At 36.0% G+C, this 23,822-nt stretch overlaps 3 protein-coding genes across 4 annotated transcripts; all 3 read left to right on the top strand.

Moving 5' to 3' along the window:
* Window positions 1-6,590: 6,590 nt before the first annotated feature.
* Window positions 6,591-7,417, top strand: LOC121248184 (basic leucine zipper 43-like). Its single transcript, XM_041146565.1, has one exon. It carries the CDS (start codon window positions 6,678-6,680, stop codon window positions 7,269-7,271), a length of 594 nt encoding a protein of 197 aa, XP_041002499.1. The 5' UTR covers window positions 6,591-6,677; the 3' UTR covers window positions 7,272-7,417.
* A 2,650-nt stretch (window positions 7,418-10,067) lies between these two features.
* Window positions 10,068-12,895, top strand: LOC121248183 (probable galacturonosyltransferase 9). Its single transcript, XM_041146564.1, has 3 exons — window positions 10,068-10,468; window positions 10,694-11,932; window positions 12,357-12,895. Exons 1-3 carry the CDS (start codon window positions 10,295-10,297, stop codon window positions 12,630-12,632), a joined length of 1,689 nt encoding a protein of 562 aa, XP_041002498.1. The 5' UTR covers window positions 10,068-10,294; the 3' UTR covers window positions 12,633-12,895.
* A 3,465-nt stretch (window positions 12,896-16,360) lies between these two features.
* LOC121248182 (6-phosphogluconate dehydrogenase, decarboxylating 2) lies at window positions 16,361-19,242 on the top strand. Of its 2 annotated transcripts, none has more exons than XM_041146562.1 (2): window positions 16,361-16,516; window positions 17,473-19,242. In XM_041146562.1, exon 2 carries the CDS (start codon window positions 17,481-17,483, stop codon window positions 18,945-18,947), a length of 1,467 nt encoding a protein of 488 aa, XP_041002496.1. In that variant the 5' UTR covers window positions 16,361-16,516; window positions 17,473-17,480; the 3' UTR covers window positions 18,948-19,242. The 2 variants fall into 2 exon arrangements, with proteins under 2 accessions (XP_041002496.1, XP_041002497.1); XM_041146563.1 differs by having other exon boundaries at window positions 16,363-16,516; window positions 17,476-19,242.
* The last annotated feature ends 4,580 nt before the right edge of the window (window positions 19,243-23,822 follow it).

Genomic DNA, 23,822 nt, shown 5'->3' with positions numbered 1-23,822 from the left:
ATATATAGATGATCGTGTCCAATGTGCACATCAAAACTAAGATGATTATCTTATTGAAACACACAAAAGTATTACATAATTTATTTATTTTGGAGAGATTTTATTTACATATGATAAAAGTGGGCAAAAAGGAAAAATGATGAATTAGGTCTTGTTGGTACATGCATATGGTACCTGGTGACTTTCTCTTACAACCAATAATCTCTTGAGAACCCCTTTAAAAAAAAAAAAAATAATCTCTTGAGATCTCATGACCTCACGAGAAAAAACAAGTAGCAAAGTAACATGATTGGTTGTTGGGAGGAATTTTTGGGTGACCGCACGTGGCTTGTAGCACATCATGACAAAGTGTACCAATTTAAGGCATGATAAAATTCAAATAGAAAAAAATCAACGCGTAATTTATAAGATTTTCTTGACCATGTGATCAGAATTTCATGTAGAATAAGATTGAATAGTGAGTTGATATGAAAATTAAATAAAATATTATTTTTTAATATTATTATTATTTTATAATTTAAAAAAGTTAAATTATTTATTATATTTTATGTGAAAATTTAAAAAAATTATAATGATGATATGAGATGAGTTGAGATCACTTTTCAATTCAAATGGAATCTAATTGTTGGCAATGAAAATCTTCCCATTTATAATTTAAAAAAGTGCTATATATATATATATAAGTTTTACAAGTGATACGTTAAATTTATCATTTATTTTATAATAAAGTGAATTTTATAATTTGAAGAATTATATCAAACTATGTCAGTCTGTAAATTTATTTTTATAAAATTTTTTTGTGACCAAAATATTTCTCTATAATTTATAGACCTCGTTTGGTTATATAAATTATCTCATCTAATCATTACAACTTTCTCAAACTTACACACAAAAATATAATAAATAATTTAAATTTTTTAAATCTCAAAGTAAAAATAATATTAAAAAAATAATATTATAATAATATTTTATTCAACTTTCATCTCATTTCATGTTCAGTACTATTCTTTTGTATCTAATTTTAACCTAATATTCTAAAAATTACATATGACTAAATATGATAAAAAAAATAGAATGTTAAACTCTCATCAATCGGGTTCGTTTGGATTCAGAGAATGTTTCATCTTATCTCATCATTAAATTTTTTTAAATTTTCATATAAAATATAATAAACAATTCAATTTTTTCAAATCTCAATTCAATTTTTTTAAATTTTAAAACAATAATAATATTAAAAAATAATATTCTAACAATAATTTTTTTAAAATTTTTAATTTTCATCTCATCTCATCTTATCTTATCTTATCTTATCATATCTCAATATCTAAACCATCACTTAATCTTAATCTTTACAAGCTTAAAAGAATCCAATTAGATTAACCGGATGATCATCATGAGACTTTCATCTATCTCCCCCCATCAGTAATCGTATCAGCAATCAACAAACATTAATGAAGGTTGGCTTAGTGGGGTGCACACTTGGTACCAAGCTGAGAACACCTTCAAAATTTGCCACCGCCCTTTATGGGTGGGGGAGGCAGAAAAAAAAAAAAAAAAAAAAAGCCCTCCAAAAAATTAAAGGCAAGGAGTCTTTTTTGTAGAGAGAAACCCTACCCAGAGTATAGAGAGAGAGAGAAAAAAAAGTGTGAAGAGGGTCTTTTGGTTGAGTTGACAGGCTGAGCAATAGGGTTAGAAGGTGGTGCACTAAGCACCCACGCGCGCTCGTTAGCAAGGGACCCACAGGGTCACATCTATCATGCGCCCGCGTTTTTCTCGTCTCTCTTGCCCTTCTCTGCATTATTTGCTGAAATTATTGTTTTTTGGGTTTCCTTCTTTCTTTCTTTTTCTTCTTGTTATTTTTTTGGACGGTGTTTTTGGTACGAAAAGAAGGAAAGGAGTTAAATCAAAGCAATCTCTGTGCCGGACCCAAGCCGTTATTCTAGGGCACTGTCCCTTCCAATTCCCAAGGTCATCAATCTTCCCAAAATGTCACCGTCATTGGCTTGGAAGATAGTGATTTTGGAAGGGTAAATTGGGTAGGGTGCAGAGAGATATGGGTAATGATTTTCAGAGGTAGATAAGATATGTAAGTTGGGTGAGGGGCTATGGCTCCTCCGTTGAGTTCTATTATCATTACTTTGAGGTCACAGATTTTTTCATGGCATACACACTCTGCATTTGGTAGAAACAAAATATACCGTGATGTCTATGAATTATGTTTTCCAACAGACATGAGGTTGTTTATTAAAACAAGTGTCGGAATTATAAAATATAACATAAAAAATAAGAGAGACAATTGTATATTTGAAAAATTATTTTTATCAGTTATTACTTATTATCTCACACTCGACATTTTATTAAAAATACTTCACATCCTATAAAAAGAAAGAAAGAAAGAAAGAAAGAAAATGCATGGTGTGTGGATGAAAAATAATCTCTTTTTTTTTTTTGAGATATTTTATAATTCCGACACTTGTTTTACTAAACAAATTCATGTATGTTGGAAAACATAATTCATAGACATCACGGTATATTTTGTTTCTACCAAATTGCATACTTGAAAAATTCTTCTCATTAATTATTATTTACTACCTCACATATGACATCTTACAAAAAATATTCCACATCCTATGAAAAGAAAAAAAGAAAGAAAATATAGAGTGTGGGGGTAAATAGTGGCTGATGTATATCATTTTTCTATTTAGATGTGGTGTATGAACAGTGAAACTCACCACCCTCTTGCATCATTAGTGCAGACAAAAATAAAACATCATGTGTGATTTCTTTGGATTAGAGTGGGAAAAGAAGGGGGGGGGGGGGGGGGGGGGGGGGGGGGGGGGGGGGGGGGGGGGGGGGGGGGTTGGAGATGAGCCTATCTCCTGAATTCTGACTCGAGCCTATCTCCTGAATTCTGACTCGAGAATTTAGTGGGAAATGTAATATGATTTTAAATGTTATCCATTTCAAATATTCAATGCTTTACTTAATCTGATCAAAATAGTTCTAACACAATATTTCCAAGTACTTCTCGTACTCCAAATTATGATCCTGATCTTGGGTTTGACAATTTGGGTAATTAAGCAGGAGTTTAGGCTAAAAGGTAGAGGAAAGAAAAATGAGGGGAAATTAAAAAAAAAAAAAAACGTGTCACATAAAAAAAATTATGTTTGACAAAGCTGTTTAATAGAAGATAAAAGTACTTATTTCTGAAATCGTTGACACTACACATTCCCTGGCACGAGAGTGGTCTTATTTGAAACTTTTGACAAACTGAAAGAAACATATTGCAATGATGCGCGCAGCAGCTTAGGCAAAAGTCATAGTGAATAGGTTTGTGAAACATATGAAATTACTTATATAAAGTTACAACAGTTAACGATGTAGTTAGTGATGGTAATTAATGAATATCTAAGTACTAAACAATAGTACTAGTAGGAAGGGTGAGGTCGGATTCCATTTTTACTATCTCATGATATGGCAAATCAAATCAGACTAAACAAACATAAATTAGTAGTACTGTTCCCAAATGGATAAAGATTCCAATAAGAATACAGATTTGGATCAACCAAGTAGTTTATTTATAAAGAATAGAAGATATTCAAGTGGCAGGGGTCAGTTTTCAACTTGAAAAGTCCAATTAAGTGCAACATGATTGACCATTGATTATGATTTTATTTGTAAGGTATAATATATATACAGGTACAAGTAGACAAGAATAAGTAGTGATGTAAGCCTCCAACCACAAGCAAAAAGAAACTTAGGAAAATGGAGAAAAAAGAAAATGGAACAGGGAAAGAACAATCACAAGACAAGAAAAGAAATGTGAGTCTAAATCTGTCTAATGATAATATTGACCATTCGGTCCACTCATGACTAAACCAAAGAGAGAGAGAGAGAGAGAGAGGGCATTTGCATCAATAGGATTTTGGCTCTGTATGCATTAGAAAGCTTTTCATTTAGTGGGAAGACTGCATTTCAAAGTACATCCCATTTTCTCTCTTTTGATTCCCACCACCATATAGCAAGAGTTTTGTACTCAGGTGACCCTGAGTGTCAAATACCATAGCTAGCTAGTCCTCTCCATGTTTATGAATAAGGCTGCATTTAGATGTTGAACTGAGTTGAGTTGAGATGATAAAATATTATTATAATATTATTTTTTAATATTATTATTATTTTAGAATTTGAAAAAGTTGAATTGTTTATTATATTTTGTAATGAGATTTGAAAAAGTTGTAATGATGAGTTGAGATGAGTTTACTTACCAAACGAAGCCTAAATCTACCAAAACTTGACCAAATTTTATGTGTGTGTGTGTGTGTGTGTATATATATATATGCTTGAAAACTTACTAGTAATTAGCTGATTGAATAATAAAAGTAAATCAGATTGACAGTAAAGTAGTCGAACTGCACTTGATTTTCAATTTCATCCGCAACCCTCTTTAATTAGTGCAAGCTTATCCTATGCCTTTACAGCATAGGTTTCAAATGCTTCGACAAATTTTGACACGCAAAATATAATGGCAACACCTTAACACTCTTAAATAAAATACGAATCATTAAGAAAAGTAATAAGGACAGAGACTCTCTCTCTCTCGATTGCCACTTTAATCTTTCCTATTAAAATCATGGTTTAGCATTTGTCTTTGTCATACTAGACAGATATTCAAACCCTAAAAGAAGTGGCAGTGATCACCAAGTACAAAGAAGAAGCCACCACTAAAAATTGGCTAACCTTTCATTATCTGTTGCGTTTTACTTTCAACTAATAGAATCAATAGAATAATGATCTACTTTCATTCAACTTTATAAAAGTATAGTACTCATGCGCTAGTGCAGTGCACTCATCGATCCATTGCCTTCTTCAAGTACTACTGCTTTCCCTTGAACTGTGAATCCTCTTGCAGAAATCGGACAGTTTGATCAACGTTATTAGTAGCAGAATTAAGGTAGCATGGTTTCCTGTTAGCAGCAGCAGTACTCTAATATTAATGTTATTGATGTTTATGATTTTGCAAATTGACGTGAATATGGCTGATCTTTTGTGTTTCGAATATTGGATGCCGTTTCAATATTTTAGTACTGTCCTTCGTTGTGATGGCCATTTTGTTTTATATATCGATCATCAACCAATGATTTATTACTTTCGGCATATTGCCAACTCGAGAGCTGCTTGAGAAATGGACGTATATTTGGTAAAGGTTCACGTCACGACCATTTCACTTACTCCCAACTTCAAAGATTAAAAAATTAGTGCATTGGCCATTCTTTTTCTTAAGAGACATTCCCCTTTCATGTAATAATTAAAAAAGAAGAACTGCTCTTAATTTGATTAACTTATTATGAGCCTTGCTACGTACAAGTAGTTTGGTGCACCAAATCGCGTATCGACACTGACATAACTATTTTTATTGAAAAGAAAAATAAAAGAAGGAAAGTTTTGAGAGAAAAAAAAGGTCATCTGTCTTACGAAAATTTATTTTGTCACAATTCACACCGTTTCATTGAACGGATGCCTTACATGTTAGCATCGATGCACGGTTTGACGTGCGAACTCGCTTACAAAAAGACTTTCCCTTTTATTTTATAGAGGTTTTATGCAAACCCTCATTAATTAGCAGGTCATCGTGGACTATGATTAGTGCCTAAACATGTCAGATAGAGGAGGACCGGTATTGGTCGATGAAAATAATCAAAAGAATGAGGGTCAAGGCCTGTTAATCTATTATATTTAGTCTCTCATACAAGTGGTAATTGAGTCATCAAACTCAATATAATATTTCGTAGTTATGGATATAGTAGAGAGTTTGCCATTCCCCCAACATCTTTCCATCGGTTTCGATCCTTACGTGTCAAATGGTTCTATTGGGTGTGAGTTTAAGTGAAAAACCATCTAACATTAATGTATCTGGCTTGGCAATAACACAACCAATATTTTAGATTGACTTCTTTGAACTCCATTTAATTCTCTCCTGTGCTTTCCTTTTGCCAAAACATTCTCACATCTTAATAATTGTACTCCCCACGAACTGCCTTTTTCTCTCATCTGATGTAAGCATATCTTTGATCTCAAAATGATTATCCACAAACACAATTGCAGCCCCTTATGCTTATATCTCTGTATCATGGCACGCATGGTTACATCTAACCACTACATGGTAACCTATGGATTGTTGTAGAGCTTCACGCATATATCAATATGGAGAAATGATAGTTGCAATCTTGAATGTGCAATCGTCGTGCTATTACTTTGAAAAAAGTAAATAAATAGGTGTACACATGAAAAAAAGATTAATTTTTTAATAGTAAATCATATTATTTTTCAAAACAACTGCACGACGTTTACGCATTCCACGATTATATATAGTATTACTCATGAATATGTAATGCCACTTTTTTTTTTTTTTTGTTTTGTTTTTTGTATTTTGATTTTTGATTTTTTTTTTCTTTGAGCAAGGTGATGCCGCATGAAAGGATCATGTGTGCATGATTTATATTCCAATGGCATGAGATTTACGAAACTTCCCCCACGGTTGCTAAGAGTGGGGCCATTCAACCTTTTTCCCATCCTATAAAACACCTGCTCTGCTCACGCTTTCCTCCCCCTTCAACACGAACAATATCAACTTCACCTTCCCTTCCAATACCCTGCATTTTCTAACTCAAGTTCTAGCCATGCAGCCTAGTGAGGTTACAGCTCTTCATTATCTAGTCCCTCCAAACCCATCTCCATACCCTTCTCATCACTTTAGCATGTCTCAGAGTTGCACACCTGGAATTCAATTGAACCAATTTTCTAGCCCAATATACAATTTCCAGTTCCCTCAAGCTCAAGAATTCAACCCACAATCATCATCTTTCAGCAGCAATTCAACTTCTGATGAAGCTGATGAGCAACAACTGAGCCTTATCAACGAGAGGAAACAAAGACGGATGATATCTAATAGAGAGTCTGCGCGTCGTTCACGTATGCGCAAGCAGAAGCACCTAGATGAGCTCTGGTCACAGGTGCTTTGGCTCCGGAATGAAAATCACCAGCTCATAGATAAGCTGAACCATGCCTCGGAGAGCCATGACCGGGTGGTTCAAGAAAATGCTCAGCTCAAAGAGGAAGCTTCAGAACTTCGCCAAATGCTTAATAACATGCAAATCAATAGCCCCTTCCCTTCCTTGAGAGACCTTGAAGATGTTCCCTGCAACACAGCTTACCTCAGAGCTGAGTCATCAAACCAGTCCATCAGTACAAGTTCCATGGATCTGCTTGGCTAAATTATTAGATGGATGAAAAAGTCCTACTATTATCCTCTTTTCTCTTTTTGGTTCTTCTGTTTGTAAGGAAGTGAACCAGTTTTTGGCTTGCTTTTTAAGCCATAAGAGATTGCCGTTAAATTATAATAATATGTATGTTCTGAGCATTTTATTTTGATTCTCATATATATATATATATATATATATATGTCTATAAATGATGCAGCCCAGCCTTCCAAGGGTTCTTCTATACATACTAAATAAACAAGAATCTAAATTTATATCACCATATTAACATTAAAAGTACTACTACTTGTACAGCCTAAACTTGAGCATATTAATGCTGGCACCACCTATATGGAGCACTCTCGGAGACTTCATCATGATTCTTCCATAGAAATTATTTCATGAGACATCGATCATCATGTACTGATCATCTGAAAACTGAACCAGTGGATCATATGCAATATAAATGAAAAGTATTCGTGTAAAAAATAAAAAATCCTATGAATCGTTGTGCAAGAAATGTGGTATTGATTATGTCAGGTGTGCTAGGGGGAACCAGTGGCTTTGGGTGTTGGGGAGTTGGACATGACAGAGAAATAAAGGTAGTGATCAAGTGGGTTTTGGTGAACAAAACAAAAATTGCCATAAAAAGAAAAATATTTGGAAAAGCTTTCCACTGACTCCCAAATACTGTTTGGTACTTTTGAGGAACACCCTTGACTGAATGTAATAGGAAATTATTTAACATTCAGCTATGCAATTTAATTCTGACTCAGGTTGGGTCCAGCAGAGTTTGTACGTGTTCCGGTCATTAAGCATAAGCTACATATTATTTTATTTTCTCTTTGGTAATTAATCTTGTTCATTGCAATTTCCTTTAATATCTGATGTTGGACATCTTAAATTTATGTGAAATCATGTTATTCAACTCTCCGATAATGATTAAAGCACCCTCAGATAGTTGGACTCCTAGCAAGAACGTAGGAGTTGACTCTTGGAATGTTAGCGGGTCACAGTTCCATATATATATATATATATATATATATATATATATATATATATATCTCGACTGTTCTGTTCTAAAATAACTTGCGACTGTAGTGGGGACAGTGAAGAAGACAGATTATGCTCAGAGGTTAGAAAAAATGTATTTTGAATGAGAGAAGCGCTAGCTCCTCCTCTCCATCAACAACCATAACAACAATCTCCTTCAGAACCGCTCACTATCTGAATTCTGGAGAGGAAAAGCTCAATTTTAAACCACCATACGTGCACCAACTACCAAGGTCCCATCTTGAATTAACATGTTAAGCATACTTATGGTGGACTGGGGTCTATGCAACCATAGCTTTACAAGGCATTGGGAGTTTCTTAGGTTGTCATGTCACGCTTGCAATGCCTCTATAAAAGTCGTCCAGGATGACCCAAAAGTAACAATTATACATTTACTGATAGCAATAGTTCTGATCTGTAAAGAACATGGTAACAAATGTCCCAATGTTTTTGACACATCTTGAAGCCAAACTCTTCAGATGCTCTGGCAGTTCACTTCCTAGCTCTTAAACAACGACCAAATCTGTCCCTTTGTAATGCATCACTCATTGCCACAGACAATATATGAAGTCCTAGATACATTCCATTTCAAGCAAAGTCCAAGATACATTCAAAGCCCATAGGTTGTCTGTTACTTCTGAAATGTTATGATGTAATCATGCCTGCATTATGGTAAATATGGTTAAGTATTAATTCTAAAATATCTTACTCTAAACAGATTTTAGCCTGATATAATCATGTGAGAATCTAGGTTAACAAGATACTTTAAATATGTTGTTATGGTAGTTTGGCCTCTTAATTAACATGAATAGAGCCAAACATTCATTCATCCCAGAGAATTATGGTTACGTGCTGTCCACCAACTCATTTGAAGTGGGAGATGTTGGATATTGGGTCTTTAGCCCGGCTAGATAGAATACCCATCATTAGGTCCAGCCCTTGTTGAAGTGGAAATCGTGTTTCACTTTGGGAGTGAAGCAAATGGGCATCATCCTCTCATCAATTCTGGGGGTTGGTTGTTGGTAATTGCACAGAGGCAGATTACCTAAAACCAACTCATTTCTCAGTACAATATCGTTGAATCAGGAAAGTTCAGGTCAAGTTATTACAGTACTGTTAAATTACATTGTTGGTCATCATAATCATAAAGAAAAATTCTATAGATCAGCCGGTCAATCAAATACACACCCCCACACCTGACGTGTCAGATCGGGTTCACTAACAACAAATTTGAGAGGGGAGGGATTGAGGGCTTCGGGGAGAGGGGGGCTGAGGTCAGAATCGGTTCGTTGTTAGTGAACCCAGTCCGACACATGAAGTGTGGGGTGTGTTTTTGGTAGACTGGCTGATCTATAGAATTTTTCTTTCTTAATAAACAACTACAGGATACTAGAAATTGGTACATGGAAAATTCAATTAAATTTCTAGACTTAAATTTCAATATTCATAGAAAATAAATAAAATGTTTTCCTTTGCCTAGGGAATGAAACAACTTACCAGATATTTTTACTAAGAAAAAATTTAAAAATAAGCCTTACATCACATATATTTACTTAGTCAACTTATAATTTATAATTTTTATATTTTATCTTGAGGATTAAAAAAGCTCAACGCACTCAGAACTAGAAAAGCTATGTGCAAGTACAAACAATCCACAGATTGCTGCATCTGATGGGGGCCCAAGTGAACCAGCCCAGAAAGCTGAACTGGCAACATCTACTAAGCAGATCGAGGGAAGAAAGTCGGCAACTAAACCCGAAGTTGAAGCTCCTAATGGTCCACCCCACAGTGCCCCACACTCGAATTGTTTATTCAGCGAACACCCATCTTCGATCAATGTAATAAAGAAGAAAAAATCCACCCAAAATCGGTTTCTTTTCGACGCTCTCTCTTCCTATCCTAGGTCTGGCGCACTGCCAACAGCATTTGGTCTAACTTTATAGATTTCATTCCGATCGAGGCTCAAAGAAGAGATCTTTGATCCGATGGCGGTCGCTGTCCGAGGAAGCCGGGGCGGTGGGGGATCGGGTATCGGTGGATTGAGCTTCCGGAGTTTCTTCTCGTACCGGATCTTCGTTTCCGCCATGTTCTCCCTCCTCTTCATCGCCACACTCTCCGTTCTCCTCACCACCAATCCCTCCACTCCTCAGCACGACTCTGTAAGGCACTCCCTTTCCGTTTTCACTTTTGTTTTTATCTAATATTGGAGAGCAGTAACAAAGTAATGGTTTTCGCTTTATTACAACACAATCTTTATAATTCCCCTCGAAAATTTTCTCAATTAAGCTAAACCCAACTCGCAAGTCGTCTTCATTTAGAAAACAAAGATGACTATTTAGCAATTAGACAAGACCCACGTTGATCTTATGAGTGTTTGGATGCAGACACTTCCGACAACTGGTAATGCGTACGTGCATCGAACATTTTTGGCATTGAAATCCGATCCACTTAAAACGAAATTGGATTTGATACATAAGCAAGCGAGTGATCACATTACGCTTGTGAATGCGTACGCTGCCTATGCGAGGAAGCTTAAGCTTGAGATTTCTAGGCAGTTGAGGATGTTTGATGATCTAGCGCAGACATTCTCGGATCTACAGATGAAGCCCACTTACCGGGCATCGTTGTTTGAGTCCGACGGTCCAGTGGATGAAGATATTTTGAGGCAATTTGAAAAGGAGGTGAAGGATAGAGTTAAGACTGCACGGTTGATGATTGCAGAGGCGAAGGAGAATTATGATAATCAGTTAAAGATACAAAAGTTGAAGGATACAATCTTTGCTGTTAATGAGTTGCTTATTAAGGCAAAAAAGAATGGGGCATCTGCAAGCTTGATTTCTGCAAAGTCGATTCCAAAGAGCTTGCATTGTTTGGCAATGAGGCTTGTAGAGGAGAGGATTTCTCACCCTGAGAAGTATAGGGAGGAGGTGTCTAAGCCAGAGTTTGAGGACCCAAGTCTGTATCATTATGCCATATTTTCTGATAATGTGATTGCAGTATCTGTGGTAGTAAGATCTGTGGTAAAGAATGCACAGGAGCCTTGGAAACATGTTTTTCATGTTGTTACGGACAGGATGAATCTTGCGGCAATGAAAGTTTGGTTTAAGATGAGGCCGGTGGAAGGAGGTGCCCATGTGGAGGTGAAGGCGGTAGAGGATTATACTTTCTTGAATTCTTCATATGTGCCAGTATTGAGGCAATTCGAATCATCAAAGTTGCAGAGGTCTTACTTTGAGAACCAGGCAGAGAATGCTACTAAGGAAGCTAATAACATGAAGTTTGGGAACCCAAAGTATGAATCAATGTTGAGTCACCTTCGTTTTTATTTGCCAGAGATCTATCCAAAATTGCACAAAATCCTATATTTGGATGATGATGTTGTGGTTCAGAAAGACTTAACTCCCCTATGGAAAATTGATCTAGATGGGAAAGTGAATGGGGCTGTTGAGACCTGCTTTGGGTCTTTCCACCGCTTTGCCCGGTATTTGAATTTTTCGCATCCTCTAATTAGGGAGAGGTTCAATCCTAAGGCTTGTGCTTGGGCTTATGGGATGAACATATTTGATCTTGATGCTTGGAGGTTTGAGAAATGCACAGAGCAGTACCATAACTGGCAGAACTTGGTGAGTGAATAATTTCTTTCACTTTGACATCTTTGCATCTGTTCGCTAATGGAGTAATTACACTTTTAGCCCACAAACCATTACATGTTTTTCACATTGCATTCCAAACTATTAAAAGTTTCTTAGCACCATAAACTACCTATATTTTTCAATTTGCACCATCAATTAAGATTTGACCATTAAGATGAACTAAAAATTGGCCACATGAACACATGGTCCATCAACATGGCCAATTTTCTAAACCTAGCACGTTTTATTTAACTTGTGGGTGTGAAAAGTTTAATATACCCGTCCATTAATTTATGTGATGGTTTATTCAGTATGTCTTATCTATATCTCTTGTCATCTATAATGCACTTGACAAACTAATTGTACAGTTTTAATTTGGTAGAATTGTTGACTCTCACTTGTGTTCCGTGATTAGAATGAAGAACGCACCTTATGGAAGTTGGATACTCTTCCGCCTGGCCTGATCACCTTTTACTCAACAACAAAATCATTGGACAAATCCTGGCATGTGCTAGGGCTCGGCTACAATCCCAGCATTAGCATGGATGAGATCAACAATGCAGCAGTCATCCATTACAATGGCAACATGAAGCCTTGGCTTGACATTGCTATGAACCAATATAAGAATCTTTGGACCAAGTATGTGGACAATGATATGGAGTTTGTGCAGATGTGCAATTTTGGCCTTTAACTGAATAGCAGTACTGCTCCGTCATCGATCAGGTAACATGATAAATGAGTGCCAGCAAGGGTCCATATTGTGTTATCTTATTCTTGCCAGTTCTAAAATCTGTATTAGTTAACCTGCAGTGATATTGTCGTTATTTTTTATTCAATGGTGAAGAGCTACCCAACATTTTCACTTTTGGTTTCTGATGTTCTGTTAGCGGTAAGCTGTCTGGCATGAACTGTAACGAACTGTATTGATTATATACACATAAATTATTCTTTTGATGAAAAATATTTTTCCAATTTTTTTCTTGCTCGAAACATGGCTCTATTTTATTAGAAGATTCTGCATGTCACTAGCACTTCCAATTTTTCAGATGACTGCTGGTCATCTCTTGTTCTTTGTCTAAAAATGCCTGTCTTGTGATTCAATGGCTGAAGCTTCTCTTTCCAAATTCAGTACAAGCATTTTACGTTCACATTTAAACATGGATTTCATCTTGTAGTGTATATGACAAGAGAACGGGCACTACTTAATAACAATTTGGAAGAAAAAAAAATCTGTTGTGTTCCTTGAATGTATTTAGGGTACATAGGCTTTGCCTATTTCGTTTGTATTAATTAAGCTCTTTTCTTACTTATATATATAAAAATCCGTCTCTGCCCTTACAGAACTGAGAAGTTGCAGCTACTTGAGTTTAGGAAGGTAGCATTAGATTCTTCGTTGTTGTTTTCAAAGAAAACAAGAATGTTCTGTGGAGTGTAGGGTCAAAATGGAGTCTTCGCAAAGTTGGCATGGTCTCGATGAACTGATACAGTTAGAAAAGTGGATTTGAGGGGTAAAATCAACATTTTCTCAATTCAAAGTTAATTTGACTTTTATGTTATATTTGTGTTGGGATGATTTTAAGTAAACTTACAGGCCGAAGTAAACTGCGCTCAAGTTCGTAACCCAAACAAGGAGTTTTTTTTTTTTTTTGGGATAACTCGGGAATCTCCCCATGGCAGAGCCCTTAAGACTCATCCATAGAACATGAGAGGTTTAGACAGTGAGTTGAGATGAAAATTAAATAAAATATTATTAGAATATTATTTTTGTTTTAGAATTTACAAAAAGTTGAATTGTTTATTATATTTTTATTTGAAAATTTAAAAAAATTATAATGATTAGATGAGATGAGTTGAGATGATTTTGATATCTAAACTTAAATATTCGGGGAGACTAACACAACAATCCACCGCCATGCCTCTCACTTAAATTGCAGTTTGATTCCAGGTGAAATAGAACCTGTGGCATGGGCTAATGCACACAAATTCGCCCTTACCACATGGGCTACCCATGGGTGGGTAGGAAACTTCTATTCTTAGCTGATACTTCCAAGGTATCCAGGATAAATGTATATCGACAGATCTGTATTTCTGGTAACCATATTTATTCTCAAACTCATAATCGTGCGTGGGTGCGCAATTGTGAAGTAAAGTATTGGAATCTCATGACTTCTGCTACTATTTCTGAGGTTCATTCGTTTAATCTGAGCTACTATTGATTGACAGTTTAGAAGGGCGAGAATAAGGAAAAAAACACCTACTGGGAGCAGTTCAGCCGTTGTTTTGCCGTCGGGCAGGCGGTAGTTGCTTAAACAGACGATTGTTATAGTCAGTTCCGGTTGTGGAGTAGGGCATAACAGTTATAAAACCACTCGTAAGGGTTGATAACAGTGCACAACAATGTACAAGCTTCTTGCCCATATTTCCTGTATTCAGTATATTCTAGCCACTGTACATGGTGGACAACGAGTTGCGGCCACCTGAGGAACTCGTTCCTCCACCATGTCGTGCTTGATAGCATTTGGTTTTTCAACCATTCAAGAGAAAGGGGTCGTGAATTTTATCATGCAGACGTTCAGCAAAATTTTAAGCCCCATGCTTTGAAATTCTGAAGCTAAACATATATGTATATATAAGAAATTCATTATAGCAAATCCAAAAGATAAGCATGCACTGAGAAAGGATTAAGACGGAGAAAAGGGAAAAAGAGAGATGTGGAGGATAAGATAAAGGTGGGTGCCAACCACCAACCCCCTTCTGGATTGGGGTAGAAGGTATGGTGCGGTATGTCAATTGTCACCTACCTTTCTGCGTGGGGTTGGAGAGGTGACCTGTCAGGAAAAAGATATTTAGCAACTCCCCCCAAGAGCCAACGACATGCTTATCTCTTCATCATTACAGTAATTCTTCTTGCCATTTTCACATCGGTACCGTTATAATTTAATCACTGCCATTCCTTCCATAAAAAAAGTAACTGTCTTGCAAAGCACTTGAATTGCTAGGAGCCTGATGGCACTGTTATTAATACCGTATCGTACCTGTTGGTATGGTCGGTATTTATCGTATCAGATACCAGCCGTACCGGCTATTAGGTCGATATAGATACTATATATATTTCGTACCGGCTGGTACTGATTAATATTTCGGTTTGTACCGGTCTGTACCAGCCGATATTTTAGTCTTAATTTTTTTTTTATTTTTTCACATTATAAGTTTATTGTTTTATCTTTAATTCAGATTAAACTATTTATAATTTATATATATATGTATTTATATATAATTTATTCATATATAGATTATTATTTTAAAATATAATTTATATATATAATTTATTTATATATCAATTATTTCGAAACGATACACAAAACGATACTAATATAAAAATATTTTATTTTAATATTTTGACCGATACAATATTCAGTACGATATTGAAAATATTACCTGATACTCCATTTATCTACACACAACATGGTTAGGGAAATAACAAACGGGAATTTACGTGTCCGGATTTGGCTGAACTAATTTGAAAAAATAGTCTATCCATTTCCCTCTTTATCACAACTCGAGAAAAGTTCAAATAGCCGGCTTCGAAATGCAGCTTGAGATGACAGGGCCCATTGGAGGCACATTGAACATTCCGGTCGGCCAGATTCAGAGAATGGGGACTGCATCACCATAACAGCCAAAAAACTAAAAAGCATGACAGGAGGAAAGGGGACCCATGCCATTCCTCTCATAACTGCATTATTTTTACAAGGTGAAATATATAGAAAATACTTTGATCATAAATTGATTCCATAAAAATAAATTTAAAAAATAATATAATTTGATGTAATAATTTAGATTATTAAATTATTTTTATTATAAAATAAATCTAATAAATTAAATTAAACTACGTTATTTTATGAATTTACTTTTAAATAATCTAATTTTATAGTACTTTTCAAACATATAAATTCAGCTTCTAAAAATTTCTCTATCTGTCTCAAATCTGCTTTTAAAATTTAAATGGATTTGATGAACAAGTTGATATAAGATAAGGAAAACATATAAAAAACAATTAAATAATTTGAGCATATGATGACACAATGCTCAATATTATGAATATTTATAGAATGTTAAATCACTAATTTTTTTTAAGTAGTAGTTCTTTTAATGACTATCAGAAGATGAAAATACTATATATCTATTTACAAAACTATTGAATCATTAATATCATATTCTCAAGATTAGAAAATTCTCAAGATTCAATACTGAAAAGAAAATCTAATTGAAATTGAATGTTTAATTATTGAAAAGAAAAATCAATTAGACCCATGACATGGCGAAATCCCGGGCGTCAGATCACTGTAGAAAATTTACCACCTACTGGCTACCAACACGTGGTCAAACTTGACCTGCTGAGAGACTGGTGCTGATATTACTTTTCCAATGTCCAAATATAAGTGGTGGTTGGTAGCTGGGTCCGGACTCCCTATTCTGCTCTCCGTGCCCACCCAGATCTTTGATTTCTAGAGTTTTGCTTAGTTGTCCCTGAATCTCAGTCAGCTTCATCGATCAGAGAAGAAAAACTTCAAGGTTTGGGTCGTTTAGCTTTCTGGGTTCTGATTAAGTTCTTAGTGCTTGTTTTGGTATAAATTGATGTTCTGTCTGCCGAAGTTCATTACCAAAATATAAAGCTGTCTAATAAAGTCGAGTGTTTCTCACATTTATATTAAATTTGGTTTACATTCTTTTGTTTCCGTTTGTTTTACTGCTACCTGTTAATATATTTGTGTCGCTTCTATATCGGATTCGAGTGTTCGGGGAAGATCTCGCAGGTGAATCTAGCTTGAATACCATCTATCCCCGGTGAAAAGCCAGAGATTTGTGTGATTCATGTTCCCCCTGTGATTTTGTCCCATGGATCGATCATTTTTCGGAAATTATGAGAGAAAACTACTTGAATATTCTTCTCAATCTCTGTTTTTTATGGGTTTTTATTTTAACTACAAAATTTTTGTGATCAAGGATCGGCGCGTCATGTTTTTCTGGTTAACAATAAGCGGCGATTCTCTTGTCGGTTATGCTATGGTTGACTGAAATTTTGTGATGAGTAATTAAAAACTTGATCTTGTCCTTTCTTTTGATCTGCCTTGAGAACAAGTTTGTAAGGAAAAGGAATTCGAACCTGCAAACGTATAATTTTTTGTCCTCGATTGAAATCATAAGATGCTGGTAGTTTTATCCTTCCGTGAATATCTGGAGGATTTTTTGGAATTGTTATCTTCTTCAAAACGAAATAAACTTGACTTTCTTAAGTATTATCTGAATGTCGGTTGAACTGTCCATGTGGTCTTTGTCGAAAGATTCTTTTGTTGATTGCTTGTGTGATCTTATGAAGTTTTATTTTTCATGAACTCCGGTAATTTAAAGCTTTCATAAAATCATTCAGACGTTTTTTCTTTTTATTTTTTCTCTAAGGTTCTTGTATGAACTTTTGTTTAAATGACAATTCTTGGCTTTGTTTCACTGACAATGCCGAATTTGGGCAGAAGAGAATATGGCTGCACCCTCCCAGCCTACAAGAATTGGCCTTGCTGGTCTGGCTGTCATGGGCCAAAACCTGGCTCTCAACATTGCTGAGAAAGGCTTTCCAATTTCTGTATATAATCGAACTACCTCGAAAGTTGATGAGACTGTTGAGCGAGCTAAGAAGGAAGGAGATCTTCCTCTATTTGGTTTCCATGATCCCAAATCTTTTGTGCACTCCATCCAGAAACCTCGTGTCATCATTATGCTAGTTAAGGCCGGGGCACCTGTTGACCAAACCATAAAGACCCTCTCTGTTTACCTGGAGAAGGGTGATTGTATCATTGATGGTGGTAATGAGTGGTATGAGAACACTGAGAGAAGAGAGAAAGCCATGGCCGAATTGGGTTTACTGTACCTTGGAATGGGAGTTTCAGGTGGTGAGGAGGGTGCTCGACATGGACCCTCTTTGATGCCTGGAGGGTCCTTCGAGGCTTACAAGAACATTGAAGACATTCTTCTTAAAGTTGCAGCTCAAGTGCAAGACAGTGGCCCCTGTGTGACTTACATAGGCAAAGGTGGCTCTGGTAATTTTGTTAAGATGATTCATAACGGAATTGAGTATGGTGATATGCAGCTGATTGCAGAGGCTTATGATGTACTGAAATCTGTTGGAAAGTTGTCAAATGAGGAGCTTCAGAGTGTTTTTTCAGAATGGAACAAGGGGGAACTTCTGAGCTTCTTGATCGAGATCACTGCAGATATATTTGGAATTAAGGATGATAAGGGTGAGGGATATTTGGTTGACAAGGTTCTGGACAAAACTGGCATGAAGGGTACTGGCAAATGGACCGTACAGCAAGCTGCTGACCTATCAGTTGCAGCTCCCACAATCGAATCTTCTTTGGACGCAAGATTCCTCAGTGGATTAAAGGAGGAAAGAGTTGAAGCTGCCAAAGTCTTCAAATCTGGTGGGTTTGGTGATATCTTGACTGATCAAGCTGTTGACAAGAAGCAGTTGGTCGATGATGTAAGGAAAGCTCTTTATGCATCCAAGATATGCAGTTATGCACAGGGAATGAATCTGATCCGTGCAAAGAGTATTGAGAAGGGGTGGGACCTGAAGTTAGGGGAATTGGCTAGGATTTGGAAGGGGGGTTGCATCATCCGAGCCATATTCCTGGACAGAATTAAGAAGGCATATGATAGGAACCCTGATCTGGCAAACCTTCTTGTGGATCCAGAGTTTGCAAAGGAAATTATTGAGCGACAATCCGCCTGGCGAAGAGTTGTGTGCCTGTCTATTAACTCAGGTATTAGCACCCCGGGCATGTCCGCCAGTCTTGCTTACTTTGATTCTTACCGAAGGGAAAGATTGCCAGCTAATTTGGTCCAAGCTCAAAGAGACTATTTTGGTGCTCATACTTATGAAAGGATTGATGTGGAGGGATCTTTCCATACTGAGTGGTTCAAGCTTGCCAAACAGTCTAAGAATTAATGCTTGGTTGTGTTCTACTTGGTCTGGACTCAAAATATTTCCAAATAGTATCTGCTCTGGACTCTGCTGGGGGAGCTGACACCAACTCTACTTGGTGAAATTATCCCGTTTATCCTGTTTAATCATTTGAAGTCAATTTGTGTTGTTTGTCACGGTTGTGGTTAATCCTGCACTACTTTTGTGTTTTCCTTTCAAAATAATCCAATATGTGGTCTTTCTCCTGTTTAAGAAGACGCCTTTCAGTGTGGGGCAAGACACGTTTGAACATTAATAAGCATCATAAAGAGTTTTGTTATGTATCTTGATCCATTTTTTTTTAATATCCCTAAGTGGTTATGTTGCACAAAACTCGATGATAACTCATTGTTACTAGAGATCACTCACACATATTCCAACATGGGGATTTTCATTTGTCTCTTTCTTTGGAAGAAAGTGAATGCAATTTGCTAGACTGTTGCCTAACTAACCAGATCAGAGAAGAACACTGGAAAGGAGTAAAGAGGTACTTTGGTCATTTATTTTAAATGTTATTATTGTGCCCTAACTTGGTTTGAATTTAGTATTCATCAATAACCTGTAATGCAGTGAAATCCAAATCCAGTTAGAAATAAAACATGTTGCCATCAAACCAATCACAATGTTTTGGTTGTGTTGTATTCATTTTTCCCTTTTTGTTGCAATTGAGTGGAAAATGATTTTTTTTTTCTTTTTATCAAACAGAAACAATCATTGCATCACTCTCATTTGGGTGGTAGTAAATTCAACCAGAAAACAATTGAAACAGTATGTGGTGTTGGCATTTTTCGTTTTGACAGAGTTTCCTTCATTTTTTTCTAATGATTTGACCCTAATTGGAATCTCATTAATTTTTTGAGTGATTTTAACTACAACATAAACGGAAAATCCTGCATTTCTATAGTTCTTCCTTCCACCAAGATAAAATGCCCATCTTCCCTCTTTTGTTGTTGATATACTCATGTTTCACGAGTTTGCTGTATCTTTCATGTGTATATCTTTCAAACTAGACCTTCATGATTTTCCTGCAGCTATTCATTTTGGCTATTTGGACCCGGACAAAACAACGAATAAATGGAAGAAGGAAAAAAAAAAAAAAAAAAAAAAAAAAAAAAAAAGATCCGTGTCGGTCAGCTGTATATAAGAATTATTTTTTAAGTGGTTTTAATAATGAACGCGAGCTGCTGCAAAATCTCAGCCTTAAAATATGCTATTTCAGCACCAGTAGTAATTTTTCTTTCTTAAAATCATTAACAAGTTATTGCTTACTTTCTTATGGACGCAGGTCAAATATTATGGTAGGTCACATTCAAATTTTAAAGTATGATATGCACACTGGCATGTAAATATAATTTTTTAAGATTAAAAATCAAAAGAGAAATAATATTTACAGTTTTAAGATATGCAAGTCTGTTTTTGAAAAAAGTTGATAAATTTAGAACTCACATAAAAAATTATTTTTTAGTGGTGAACTCTATTTTTTTTCAAATTGAATACGGGAGACTTGCATACCATAAGAGTGTATTTAATACTACTAAATACTCTTTGTCATGACAAATTGAGAATCACTAATCACTATTAATTAATTACGAATTCCTCAAAGCTCAAGACTTGCATACCTTAAGACTTGCACATTGATAGTTGGCTCCTGACACTTTTTTTTTTTATTTACTTAGTGATTAAGGATTTGTCTTTTAATGATGTTGTAATTTTTTTTTAAAAAATATTTAAGAATATCAAAAAAATCTATGAAAGAAAAAAGGAAAAAGAAAAGAGGATTTAGCCTTCTCGAGATCAATCCTCAGTGATGTAGCACTACTCATTTGTATTAGTATGGGCAGTCATTCCCTCGAGTTAAAAAAACAAATGTGTACAGGTGGATGTAGTAGTTTCAAAACTCTTTTTAACAGACGTGCTAGCTAGCTAGCTAGCATTGACACAAATGCTGCATGCCCAGGGGTGTGTATACATAGCAAAGAGATCGATGTGTTGTCAAAATGTCTTCCCAGAAGCTAGCTAATATATGTCACTTCTTACACCGAATCGATCATTTATGGTCATATAAGTAGCATGCAGCACCAAATCTAACCCGCCTCATGATCACATATATTAATGTGCAAGTCTTAGATCATCTCAAAGGGTACAAAAATTTCATTTAAGAAGATGATTGATGCAGATAGCATTAGTTAATGTACATTGAGGAAACAGAAGACTTTTTATTCACTCTGTATTTCTATATGGCCAAATTGGATTAGATCTGAGCAACAAAGTCTTTAAGAGGCAGCAGGCATGCACCCATCTGAAGAGGCTGCTTTCAATTTCTCTCCACCATTTTGTATCTGAAATGGTACGAAAACTGATACAAAGAAAGAACGGTAACATAGATATGTAGTTTGCTTAGAACAATTACCATATATATACGTATGAAATACATGTTCCTTGTTTACATAGAAATTATAATAAAATAGAAAAGAAGATAGAGAAGAGAGAACGAGAGAGAGACTTTATTTATTATCTTCAAGTGTTATTAAACACATAATATCTACCCCTATTTTAATTGATAAGTGATCAATCATGAGGTAAAGAAAGAAATACAATAAATTAACTATACTAATTAATTTATACAACAAACTAAATATGATTGAATACATATAGTACTAGAATATTATTATGAACATATTATATATTTTATAAAAGTTTATATCGACGGTACCTAGCTAGCCAGCGGTTGGTCCTAATTAAGCTTATGGTGATCACAGTACTCACGCCTCCCACTAGTACTCATGTCGACAGTGCCAACCCGCCGCGCGCATCCACTAACATACATACATACATTCAAATTCAACAACAAAAAAAGAGCCCACTTTTGATGAGAACCAAATAATAGATGGCCAGCCAATGAAAGTAGCACGCGTGCTCCCTAGAAAAGATCGAGAGGCTTAATTAATTAATTAGCTAGATTTATGTAATTAGGAAAAGAAATTACTCGATCAGACGCCCAAGCCTAGCTAGCCTAGCTATTAATATCCAATATTGAATATTGACATGATCATCTACTCGATCGATGATCGGTGCATGGCTGGGTGGACGTACGGCCGAGAATCATCAACCAGCACCTCTCGATCACTACTACTACTACTACTACTACTACTACAGGCACGTACGTACACATGATCGACCGACTCACGAGTTCTTAATTACGACCTCGAAGGGTTTAATTTCAAATATGTATGGTAAATGCTATGATTAATGATTCGCGTGCTTTAGTATTCCTCCGGTCCCCTTTTCCGTCCAAGTACATGCATACATACATATATATATATACATACATATACATATATATATATATACACACATAAGTCATGGCATATTATATATGCTTATTAGCAAGCGCATACACGAGTGCTGCGATCCCTGGTGAAAATAATAATACTAAACTGTTAATGCTTTTCCAGCCAGCAGGAAAAACAAGAAGTTTGAACAGAATTGTAACGATGATCTGATGGAGAGAGCATGCATGCACATGACACTTAGGAATTACTTCATGACACAGATCGAAACCCAGAATTTATTTATTATTATTATTTGAAAAAAATGCACATGCATGCATCCTGATCCATATCATTAGAACCTGTGGACGACAAGAACTAGCAACTTAATTTGGATAAGTAAGGATATATAATTTCTTGTGAGACCAGGTTATGATCGTTTCTTTCTTCAAAATTAAAGTCATTAGCAATTACTCATCAACGAACGTACATATTCCAGCAGCCATTGCTAAAACGGACAAGAATACTCTTTGCAGAACATGATGATTGAAGCTGAAGCATGATCTATATGATCATCAGTTGCAGATCGTGAGTAGAGCAATTTGTACTGGAAGCTGTGACCGGTTTAGCTATGTACGTGGGCTTGTCATCCCCGGCCATTATGACAACAATCTTTGGCTCAGCATCAAGCTGCTGCACCGTGACTTCGTTGTTCGTGGGCATTAATGCTGGCATCTCTCGTCCTTCACGGCCCGATGATCTGCTCGAAGCGTGCTTTCGGTGTGAGCATACTAGGATCACCAATGCCCCGGCAATGAGTACTATCATTATAGCTACGCCACCATAGAGGTAAGGTACCGGAGACTTCCATAGATGGGGGCACCGGTCACCGACGCTGACGTTGATATGGTTGGTGACCTCATCTCTGATATCTCTCTCTCTCTCTTTCTCTCTCTCTCTCTCTCTCTCTCTCTAAATTAACCTAATTTTGGTGCAAGTGCAATGGGGGTGGTAGTTGGTTTTAGTGCAATGGAATAAGAGCTTGGGTTTTCATGGATATATATATATATATAGAGAGAGAGAGAGAGAGAGAGAGAGAGAGAGAGAGAGGGGTTATTTGACACGTACTTGGGTAATTAGTAAATCATACATATATGTGTGTGTGTGTGTGTGTGTGTGTGTGTGGGCACTGATGATTACCATGGTGCCCTTGGTTTCAGGATGGAAGATTCTTTGTTGTGCTTCTAAAGATGCCTGTAAATGGACGGATGTCAAAAGTGATCACTTGGAGAGAGATTGGCTTTGAAAAGTAACATCCAAAAAGAATGGTTATGCAGTAGAATGAGGTTGGTCGTTCATGAATTCATGAAGGGGAATTTGAATTGTTTGGAGTTTTTTTATTACTACAAATAAATAAATTAATGGTCCTCTTGGTAAGAGATCAGGAAGATTCTCTGTTATGCTCTTTCAGATGCCTTTTATTTCTTCATGTACAGGAACTCGTTGAATCGGGCAGCTTTCAAAAGTACTGCCTTATCTTATATATGATTAGATTAAAGCAAATCTTGCTTTTTTTTCTTTCTTTCGCTTT

The sequence above is a fragment of the Juglans microcarpa x Juglans regia genome, chromosome 2D, assembly GCF_004785595.1.
Source record: "Juglans microcarpa x Juglans regia isolate MS1-56 chromosome 2D, Jm3101_v1.0, whole genome shotgun sequence".
Taxonomy (NCBI): Eukaryota; Viridiplantae; Streptophyta; class Magnoliopsida; order Fagales; family Juglandaceae; genus Juglans; species Juglans microcarpa x Juglans regia.
The sequence above is the reverse complement of the archived record's forward strand: the minus strand, read 5'-3'. Positions and strand labels throughout refer to the sequence as shown.

Excerpts from the sequence above, each read along its gene's own strand:
- LOC121248182 (XM_041146562.1), top strand. The coding sequence starts at position 17,481 with ATGGCTGCACCCTCCCAGCCTACAAGAATTGGCCTTGCTGGTCTGGCT.
- LOC121248183 (XM_041146564.1), top strand. The coding sequence starts at position 10,295 with ATGGCGGTCGCTGTCCGAGGAAGCCGGGGCGGTGGGGGATCGGGTATC. Across the intron at positions 10,469-10,693 it reads CCACTCCTCAGCACGACTCT|ACACTTCCGACAACTGGTAA; the intron begins GTAAGGCACTCC and ends GTTTGGATGCAG. Across the intron at positions 11,933-12,356 it reads ACCATAACTGGCAGAACTTG|AATGAAGAACGCACCTTATG; the intron begins GTGAGTGAATAA and ends TTCCGTGATTAG.
- LOC121248184 (XM_041146565.1), top strand. The coding sequence starts at position 6,678 with ATGCAGCCTAGTGAGGTTACAGCTCTTCATTATCTAGTCCCTCCAAAC.